Source organism: Salmo salar, chromosome 12 (genome assembly GCF_965601325.2).
Source record: "Salmo salar chromosome 12, fSalSal1, whole genome shotgun sequence".
NCBI lineage: Eukaryota > Metazoa > Chordata > Actinopteri > Salmoniformes > Salmonidae > Salmo > Salmo salar.
In genome coordinates, this window is record NC_138302.1 from 34,290,602 (window position 1) to 34,301,446 (window position 10,845).

Below are 10,845 nucleotides of genomic sequence, written 5' to 3' on the forward strand. Positions count from 1 at the left end.
TTGAACATGAAAAGTTATTAATAAACAAATTAGGCACATTTGGGCAGTCTTGATACAAAATTGAACAGAAATGCAATGGTTCATTGGATCAGTCTAAAACTTTGCACATACACTGATACCATCTAGTGGCCAAAATCTAAATTGCAGCTGGGCTGGAATAATACATTATGGCCTTTCTCTTGCATTTCAAAGATGATGGCACAAAAAAAATACAAACATTTTTTTTTGTATTATCTTTAACCAGATCTAATGTGTTATATTCGACTACATTTCTTTCACATTTCCATAAACTTCAAAGTGTTGCCTTTCAAATGGTACGAATAATATGCATATCCTTGCTTCAGGGCCTGAGCTTCAGGCAGTTAGATTTGGTTATGTCATTTTAGGCGAAAATTGAAAAAAAGGGACCAATCCTTAAGAGGTTTAATGTCTACACTGTAGTTCTGATCAATTTGATGTCATTCTAATGGACCAAAAATGTGTTTTTCTTTCAAAGACAAGGACATTGCTAATTGACCCCAAACTTTTGAACGGCAGTGTATATATTTTAAACTGACCATGGATGAGATGTCATCTGAAACTAGGAGAGCTTATTGTAAAAGAGCATGAAATTAGGTTACTGTGATTGTCCTTAGGCCTATATGCATTTGCCCCAACACCTTTGACACAACTTAAAACACTATTGTATAATGAGTGTGACCAACACATATGTCTACAGAGTTCTCTAGCCTGCTGCTAACCTTTGTGCATCAAGAAAGAATCTCAATTCAGCAGGCAGGGGCGGCTTTAGGCATAAGCGACACCCCCCATACCTCCCCAATTTTTTGTTTGTTTGGTGAATTAGTCTAGCCATGTATCTAAACTTGTAGTAACCATGGTCGAATTACTGATCAGGCATGCAGGGCACGTGCCCAGGGGACCTGACCTCCAGGGGGCCCCCATTAATATAGTTATTCACAGTGGTGGAAAAAGTACCCAATTGTCATACTTGAGTAAAAGTAAAGATACCTTAATAGAAAATGATTGAAGTAAAAGTAAAAGTCACTCAGTAAAATATTACTTGAGTAAAAGTCTAAAAGTATTTAGTTTGAAACATACTTAAGTATCAAAAGTAAATGTAATTGCTAAAATATACTTAAGTGTCAAAAGTAAAAGTATGAATAATTCATATTAATTATATTAAGCAAACCAGACGGCATCATTTTCTTGTTTATTTTATTTTACGGATAGCCAGGGCCACGCTCCAAACATCAGATCAGAGGTAGTAGCAGGGATGTTCTCTTGATAAGTGTATGAATTTGACGATTTTCCTGTCCTGCTATGCATTCAAAATGTAACAAGTACTTTTGGGTATTCTGGAAAATGTATGAAGTAAAATGTATATCATTTTCTTTATGAATGTATGAAGTAAAAGTAAAAGTTGTCAAAAATATAAATAGTCAAGTAAAGTACAGATACCCCCAAAAACGACATAAGTAGTACTTTCAAGTATTTTTACTTAAGTACTTTAAACCACTGTTTAGTCACTCTCACTCATCATATTACATTGGAATAAGACATGGCAATAGGCCACTAAAATGTTTTGCCTGCAAGGTGGGGGGGGGGGGGGCAACAATATTTTGCTTAGGGTTCCCAAAAGGCTAGGGCCAGCCCTGCAGCAGGCCAGGAAGCGAGGTTAGTACTGCATCTATTTTAACCTCCAGTGCAAGAAGCAAGTCATGCGGTTTCTACAAGATTGTGTTGCAAGACCGCAGTTCATCGTCTTTTGCTCACCCGAAGACACCCTCGAAACAATGTAGATCTGTATCACCCTAACATCTGATCATGCATAGTCACTTAGCCAATAAAGAAAAGATTCGGCCCATAACTTTCTTACAATTTTATTCTTGCAAAACACATCAGAAGAAGCCTTTTCAGTTTAGTCTGCTCACATAAACAACAAAGTCCCTCTTAAAGCAGTTACAATGCATATTTGGGGAACCCAGTGCTGAAAGGCGTTTCAAACAGAACATTGAGAAGGTCCCATTAATTCATGTTTTTTGATGATACCAGAATAGGCTACAGACTAGCCTAGGGTACCATATACCATGCCCTTGAAATGAAAACACTGGATGCAATTGAAACATTAAAAGTGTTATAAAACTGTTATAGGCTCAAGTTATCAGTGTTATAAGCCCACAAAAGGCCATAGGCCTATCAAACTCATGAGCATTAGAGTGTAGGCTATGAGAACATCGTTCACAATTAATTCTGTACTTCTAGTCATAACGGAGAATGAAGAAAACTGTGTGAATAAAAGAGTAGCCTAACATTTCCTTAAATGCACTGAACATTAAAGACTACCTGTGTTAACTGTAATGTTGATTTAATCACCCATAGTTTACATTCTGAATATGACATGTAGCTGAATTCATCATTACTTCAACAAAATTTGAATGTGATTGTTAGTTGATGTGCAAGACCTTCTAAAGTTAATACTATATAGATAATTTCCAACTTCCCTTCATGTTTCTCATTAATGGTGAATAGCTACAATAAATAGGATCAATTATAAACATAGCATTATTTTTAAATTAATAATATCCATGTTATGGGTCTTGAAGAAAGAACTAGGCCAATGGGACTTGAATTGATATCTAAAATGCCACATTGTTACAGCACTACAGGGAATGAATGATATTAGTGTGTATTTCACATATTTATAATAATTGAAACCAGTAAAATCTATCTTCCTAAACGTTACCCTCAGATAAGAGGCTAAGGCCATCCCCTTCACAGCAGCCATTCACCCCCCTCAGCCAGCCTACAACAGTGCAAAGTACATGTTAACTCTAAGGTCCTTCATTGACTTGTGCAGTTTGACCCGGGAGGCCCTGTTTGTTTGGCTCTCCCTGCCGTCTCACATTGCATGATCTGTCCAAGCAACGGACTTCTATCTTCCTTGTTTGAATATGTCCATCTTGCAAACACACACACACATACAGTACCAGCCAAAAGTTTGGACATACCTACTTATTCCAGGGTTTTTCTTTATTTTAGCTATTTTCTACATTGTAGAATAGTAGTGAAGTCATCAAAACTATGAAATAACACATATGGAATCATGTAGTAACCAAAAAAGTGTTAAACAAATCAAAATATATTTTATATTTGAGATTCTTCAAAGTAGCCACCATTTGCATGGATGACAGCTTTGCACACTCTTGGCATTCTCTCAACCAGCTTCATGACGTAGCCACCTGGAATGCATTTCAATTAACAGGTGTGCCTTGTTAAAAGTTAATTTGTGGAACTTCTTTCCTTCTTAATGCATTTGAGCCAATCAATTGTGTTGTGACAAGGTAGGGTTGGTTAACAGAAGATAGCCCTATTTGGTAAAAGACCAAGTCCATATTATGGCAAGAATAGCTCAAATAAGCGAGAAAGAGAAATGAGAGCAATGACAGTCCATCATTACTTTAAGACATGGAGCTCAGTCAGTGCAGAAACTTCGAAAGTTTCTTCAAGTGCAGTCGCAAAAACCATCAAGCACTATGATGAAACTAGCTCTCATGAGGACCGTCACAGGAAAGGAAGACCCAGAGTTACCTCTGCTGTAGAGGATAGGTTCATTAGAGTTACCAGCTTCAGAAATTGCAGCCCAAATAAATGCTTCACAGAGTTCAAGTAACAGACACATCTCAACATCAACTGTTCAGAGCAGACTGTGTGAATCAGGCCTTCATGGTCGAATTTTTGCAAAGAAACCACTACTAAAGGACACCAATAACAAGAAGAGACTTGCTTGGGCAAAGAAACACGAGCAATGGACATTAGACCGGTGGAAATCTGTCCTTTGGTCTGATGAGTCCAAATTTGAGATGTTTAGTTCCTACCGCCATGTCTTTGTGAGACGCAGAGTAGGTGAACGGATGATCTCCTCATGTGTGGTTCCCACTGTGAAGCATGGAGGAGGAGGTGTGATGGTGTGGGGGTGCTTTGCTGGTGACACTGTCAGTGATTTATTTAGAATTCAAGGCACACTTAACCAGTATGGTTACCATAGCATTCTGCAGCGATACGCCATCCCATCTGGTTTGCGCTTAATGGGACTATCATTTGTTTTTGAACAGGACAATGACCCAAAAACACACCTCCAGGCTGTGTAAGGGCTATTTGACCAAGAAGGAGAGTGCTGCATCAGATGACCTGGCCTTCACAATCACCAGACCTCAACCCAATTGAGATGGGTTAGGATGAGTTGGACCCCAGAGTCGAAGAAAAGCTCAGCATATGTGGGAACTCCTTCAAGACTGTTGGAAAATCATTCCTCATAAAGCTGGTTGAGAGAATGCCATGAGTGTGCAAAGCTGTCATCAAGGCAATGGGTGGCTACTTTGAATAATCTAAAATCTAAAACACTTTTTTTGGTTACTACATGATTCCATATGTGCTATTTCATAGTGTTGATGTCTTCACTATTACTCTACAATGTAGAAAATAGTGAAAATAAAGAAAAACCCTTGAATGAGTAGTTGTGTCCAAACTTTTGACTGGTACTGCACATGCGCACACACGGCCCATCATTTTGCAACCTCACTACACATGTACGCACAGACACACATACGTATTCACTTGCGTGCACAAACACCACACGCAGGCAAATAAACTGAAAGAGGGTCATTTACCAATAATCAATATATAGACTTTTTCTTTCTCAATATATAGACCTTAATTAAACAAAGACTGTAAAGCAAAACGAATATAAAGCCTTTATAAAGAGTAAGTGCTTTTTCACTGAGCCCTGATACCATTTGTCAAATAGCATGTACTAAAGTAGTTTGTAACTCAATTAGAAGCTTACATCATCAAGTATGACAAAAACTCTGGGGCTCATTTAGAGAATGATAGCCAAAGCTACGTACATACAAATTATAGAAGGGTTAGGAACCCGAAACAAAATGAATCTCAACCCCACTAAATGCAAACTGTAAGGGCTCTTATTTACATTCAAACATCTGAAAATACCAATATGTTCCAACACACATTTGTACATATTCACACATTTGCTATTAATCCCTCGTCCTCAGATCGTCTTTTTCAGCTTCGTTACACTGTAACGTATTCCTTAAACGTCACCGTGAGACAGTTTGTTGTAATATCCGTGATGACTATATTCCCAAGGAAAGGCTTGAATGAAGGAAAAGGCTCCTCCTCCACAGTATATTCTGTTGTGATAGCCAATGGCGGTTTTGTCTGTTCTGCAGTCTTCTCCTCCTCAGCAGAAGGGGCCACCTGTGTCTCTGTGGGAACTGGAGCCTCCCCTCTGGACCTCACACAGCTGAGGTCCATGGGCTCGTCCTGGTTAGACTCCAGGAAGTCATAGTCCTGGTGGCCATTGTGGCTATGGTGGCCATTTTGGTCCATGGAGTTGCTCTGAGGTGGTGAGGACACAGTGCAGGGTGCACTGATACTCCGGGAGTTTAGAAACCGTTTACAGCCACCCCGGTCCTCGCCCTTGTCTGCCTCTGAAAGGTGACGTTTGAGGGCTGGAGAAGAGCCGTTTCCTGGCTGAGTCCTTCTTTGAACCCCCATCTCAAAGGGCCAAGGGGCAAGGTTAGGTTTGGTGGTCAGCCTCAGGGGCTGCTCTGTCGCACTAAGCTCCATTTTCGGTGAGTCGACCTTCTCAGCAGGACACTTAAATACGTTAGATCCGTTAGATCCTGAGTTGAGGACGTGTAACTTAACGTCTTTGTTGCAGTCTTTCGCGAATCCGTTGGTGAGACCCAGTTTCTGGACGAGCCTCATCTTTTCAAGTTGATTTTCTGCAGCATCATTGTCCGGCTGCGGTTCGTCAAGGGTTTCCACATCTCCGTTTTTAATCCTTGCCGCCTGCATGCCGTTCTCCATGTACTTGCTCATGACAATGACGATGCGTCCATTCTTGTTTTTGTTCTTGACAATCTTCAGCTTGCTGTCACTGACATCGTTGGCCTTCAACAGCGGTGCGTCCTCTTTGGCCGTGGCCTTGCTCTGCTCCGATTCGCCACTGTGGTCATTGAGGTGAGCCGGAAGCTTCTTTAGCTCCATGGTGATATCTTTGACTTTGCTCAGGCAGCCAGAGTCCTTGTCCCGGACCCACTTCTGCTGCAGCGCAGGAGGCAGGTTCCAGCTGTGGTTGGTGGGCAGTTCTGGAGCTTTGGTGGCCTCTCTGGGCTTCATGCACTGGGTGCTGTCATACATCTTGGGGTCAGGCTGGTAGTGGTGATGTTTCTTGCTGTTGAGCTGGTAGTAGAGCTTCTTCTTTCCGTTTGCCTGCTGCTCGGCCTCCCTCTCCTTGGCCAGCAGGGGCTGGTACTGGTGGTGCTTCTTGCTGTTCAGCTGGTACTGCTGGGTCTGCGAGCGCAGTGTCTGGATGGGGTCCACTTTCTGCCGGTTGTCCTCGTCCAGGGTGGTCTCCTGAAGGCCTGAGAGGACGCTGGATCTCCGGGCAAAGGACGGGACCTGAGAAAAACACAGCTGTTAGTTAACTGATAGAGCGGACTTGTTGACATGACTATCTGACTGACTTTCTCTCTGTAATGAAGGTTAGAAAAATGCCATCATCAAATGGTGCCCTCTAGATGACCTTTGAGTGATTCCTGAGCCCTAAACTTGTGTTTAGTTATAAACTTGTGTTTAGTTCTGTGAGGGCCTTTCATACATATTTTGTCAGCCCTCCCACCCTCCTGGCCATCAGAGTTACATTTCAGAGTGGCTCCTCTAGCCGCTCTGACCTCAGCTCTGAGGAATGCCATAGACTGCTTTGTGCCCCATCACTGACTTCCTCCTATGTGTTACCACCAACACTGCCCTGAGAGGAACAAACACTACCTAGAGGGGGTTCCTTTTGCTCTTTCGATTTGTGATTGATGTCTAGATGTACTTTTCAGTCACAGCTTTAAGATTGAAGACATTTTGGAGACCTAATCAACCCAGTCTATCCCCAACCTATCAACAGCATGTGCCCCTAATCTATATGACAGTAATTCTGATTTTAACACCTATTCTGTAGTCTTATAAAGGACTTAGAATTCTTATAAAGCCCATCTCAATTAAAGAATGTGTTGGTCTTAGTGCTGGATGGCAAAAATGCACTCAACATCTCTTATAGTAACATTAATAGTAACATTTATTTGATCATATGTATACTAATAAAGGAGTTCATTGTCCCCTCCAAAATATGTGAAGACTCACCTGGCCGATCAGGTGCTTTGGCTTTGGCCCTCTTTTGCGATATCCCATAAGCTGCTCGTATCTCTCCCTGTGAAAGACAGAAAACACCACCATGTCACTCAAACCATCCACAACAATACATTATTTAGTAGTTAACAACATAATGTAACAGAGTTAGGCAGCGCGGGGGGGGGGGGGGGGGGGGGGGGGGGGGAATATTTCATTGATATTTCAAATCTTATTGGGAGGGGCCTGATGTGTGGGATTTGCCCCCCGTAATTTAAACTGTATTTAGGTCAGAATACAGTACTTTAACAACAAACAGGGACTACACACAATAAAGTAGTTTCATTGCTAATGAAATGATGACGTACTAACAATAATGAAATACAGTAATGCAATGCAGTAATTTATGGGAAAATCTCATGCACAATTGAATCCTAATTGGTGACATGAAACATCAGTGGAATACCCCTCAGTCATATCCCCATGTTTACCACTAGATCTTCTAACTGAACCCAGGAGACACGAATTACAAATATCATACTTAATGTAGTGTAGCGTCTACAGGCATATATCCTTATTACTTGTTTACCAAGCGTTGCTGCATGTCAAAGTCCTTCTCATGTCAAATAATGTATGGTTTAGGCCTGACTAAATCTGCATTACTCCAAAAAATTATTTCCACATGGAATTAATAGTTTTCTAGTTCAACATTCAGTCCATATAAGGATGGAATAGATTCAGGGCCTGAATGAACTACACATCTATAGACTATGTAACTGGTGGACAGGATACTTTCCCTATAGCCCACTGTTTTCCATGCTTTCTCAAGAGCAGTAATTCAATACCCAATGAGTACTGATGTCAAACCCCTCCTCCTTGCGCACATCTAATTACCGTGGCGACTCAGTATATTTTCATAGCCTGGTACTCTGCCCGGTGAGGCCTCCTGGAGAGACACGTAATTAGCTACAATAAAAACTCCCCCGTTCAGAGACAGAGATAATGGCGAAAACAGACACCGCCCTCCGTCAACATTTCCCCTACTGAGTGACCTGTCTCTTTTAAAAGCTGGTGTGCGCACACGGCGGGAGGGAATGACAGCAAACCCGACGACAGGCCGAGTCACTGCATGGTTGTTGCGCCATAGTGCAGTTGTAGTTGCGTGTTCACGTCCAGAAAATCCCCACGGGAGGTTTAGCAATTACCGGTTAACAGTAATGCCTGTCCAGCAAACAAGGCATCTTGAAAAAGCACAACGGCGTTTTCAATCGGATGCTTCTACGGCTGTTACAGGGATATCGTATATTATTAGAAGGCTAGGGCGCTTTTTGTCTATCTAATGTTGTTCTCAGTGCCTTCCTCATCCAATACATGGTGAGATGAAGTGGGGATGGGGGACAAGACAAAGCATGCAGTCAAGGAATATTTGGCCCTGGTGTCTGCATAAGCATACAGCCTGTGAAAGATGATAGCCTATTGTGGTATGGGCAAACTAAAATCAATCAATCTATTATTATAGGCCTAAGAATATCACATAGGGACAATTCATTGTCCAATATGGTCGACCACGAAATTGTAACAGTCATACGCAATCTTTCCAAAATGTTTTCAATCCGATTTGTGTGGTCACTGTGTAGGTCCTACTGCTACTGAGATAAAAAAATAAAAAATAAAATAAAATATACCTTGTGATTGCATCATGTCCTTTTTAGGGGTTTGAAAAGTTTTGACATTGCCATAGGAAAATGTAATTCAATTAGGGCACATTTTACGTACACCGCGGGATAGAAGTGGTGCGCTATGCGCGCACACGCACAGACAAACGCACACGCACCGAGCAGCGCCCCCACCCCCATTGACTACACAAGGTCGGCACGTCAAATCGAGTCTGTCAAACTCACCTGTTCTGGAAAGCGTCAAGCAGTCGCGGGTCGAGAATGTTTTCTTCTGGTTCCCACGTGTTATATCTATTAAGACAGAAAGTAGGACAGAGAGAGAGAGAGAGAGAGAGAGAGAGAGAGAGAGAGAGAGATACATTAATATCAACAGAGGTCGCCTTCTATCAACGAAACTACAACCATATATCAAATGTGTCCGTCATCTGCTTGGTTGCTGACAGAATCCGTTGTAAAGTAGCTAGGCAACTTCTGTAACCAGGTTAGCTGTTAACAGTTAGCAGTCAGTCTTGACCACATAGGCCTATATCAAAACATAAACATTATGCATATTATTGGTAAATGTGTAATAAAGTAAGAGCAAAGTGTAGCCTATACTCTGGAAATAGGTCATTATAATGTGTTAATAATTGCTAGGAAGTATACTTCACAAAGTCAACACAAGCAAAACAGTAACTCTATAGGAATCGTGAGGGTGATTAGGGTAACGTGGGGTAACAAGCCCCCGGGGTAACTGCCCCCCCATATATATATTCGAATTATGTTAGATCAATAAACTTTTTTATAGATATACCATTAGGGCAATCATATTGCAAGTCCAAATCATCTACAAATAACTTAATTATCAAAGAGGTTAATCATCAAAACCTCTTCATAGTGAGGATATTAATAGTGAGATGTGCAATGCCATTTTGTTTCATTATTAGATGCATTTAATTTAAATAAGATACCTAGATTTGAGCTTTTAAGAGTTAATTACTAGAAATGTTTTTGAGGGGGGTTAGTTACCCCACGTTACCTTAATTTTCGCTTAACACATAAATTAGTGATGGCATCCTAAGCGCCATCGATCGAATCAAACATTCACTTCAACGCGCGCAAAGACGCACGCGCCACACACACACACACACACACACACACTTGAAAACTTGAAATATTAATTTGCATTACTAAGGTAGTACTAAAGTAGGCTATAGTATTTTCAAAGCTAACTTACTTTGGAGACCATCCTCGCCACTTGACTAGGTATTCCATCCTCCCCTATACGGAGATGAGAGAACATATTGGTTAATTTGATTATAAGCGGTTCTTTGACATTATAGTCTATCTGCAAAAACACAACAACATAATTTACTACCATCAATTACGCAATATATTGCATAGCGATACCAAATAACCCTGTTTGTGGATATTGAGCAATCATATATTTGAAGTGTTTTCAAACCTTTCGATTCCGCTTCTTCTCGATGCTCTCCACCGCAAAGACGTGCTCTCCCGCGGCGGGTAGCTCCATTTTCGATGCAAGGGGAAGGTTTCTCTTCCAATGGCTGTAGAAAATGTCACCCTGCCCGCTTTTGTGCTGTTTTTCCGTCGTTCAAATTGATACGGGAGATTTCCCTTCACTCCGATCTTCCCTCTCTTTCCCTCTCACTCTAGTCGGAATTCGTTGGCAGCGGCAGTGCGATACGTTTTGCTTTGCACACGAGAAGGGGTTGCAGAAAACAGTTAATGCAAAGAGCCATTGATGTGACGTCAGGAGGAGGAGGCGCTTTTGGGGGCTGGGGCAGATTCATGCTGTTAGCCCATGGATGTGTAGGGTGAAATGGAACTGCAAGAGGGTGCTATGAAAAGTAGAATAATGTGTTATGATATGTCAAATTGGGAACTGTAACGGAATATTTGCCTTTAACGCAATTATTGCCTTTTACGCATGTCATGCAAATCATGAAAAAAGGAATCAAGGCTGCCA

At 41.4% G+C, this 10,845-nt stretch overlaps 1 protein-coding gene across 1 annotated transcript; it reads right to left on the reverse strand.

Moving 5' to 3' along the window:
* Positions 1-1,864: 1,864 nt before the first annotated feature.
* Positions 1,865-10,632, reverse strand: LOC106564893 (E3 SUMO-protein ligase CBX4). The gene is made up of 5 exons (XM_014131382.3): positions 10,321-10,632; positions 10,093-10,136; positions 9,102-9,167; positions 7,216-7,282; positions 1,865-6,483 (listed from the first exon to the last, which is right to left on the reverse strand). The coding sequence occupies exons 1-5, from the start codon at positions 10,387-10,389 to the stop codon at positions 5,089-5,091; spliced, it is 1,641 nt and encodes a 546-aa protein (XP_013986857.1). The 5' UTR covers positions 10,390-10,632; the 3' UTR covers positions 1,865-5,088.
* Positions 10,633-10,845: the final 213 nt, after the last annotated feature.

Bases quoted from the DNA above. Each gene is read 5' to 3' on its own strand.
- LOC106564893 (XM_014131382.3), bottom strand. From the start codon at position 10,389: ATGGAGCTACCCGCCGCGGGAGAGCACGTCTTTGCGGTGGAGAGCATC. The intron at 9,168-10,092 runs GTAAGTTAGCTT...CTGTCTTAATAG, and splicing joins TGGCGAGGATGGTCTCCAAA to ATATAACACGTGGGAACCAG. The intron at 6,484-7,215 runs GTGAGTCTTCAC...TGTTTTTCTCAG, and splicing joins CAAAGCACCTGATCGGCCAG to GTCCCGTCCTTTGCCCGGAG.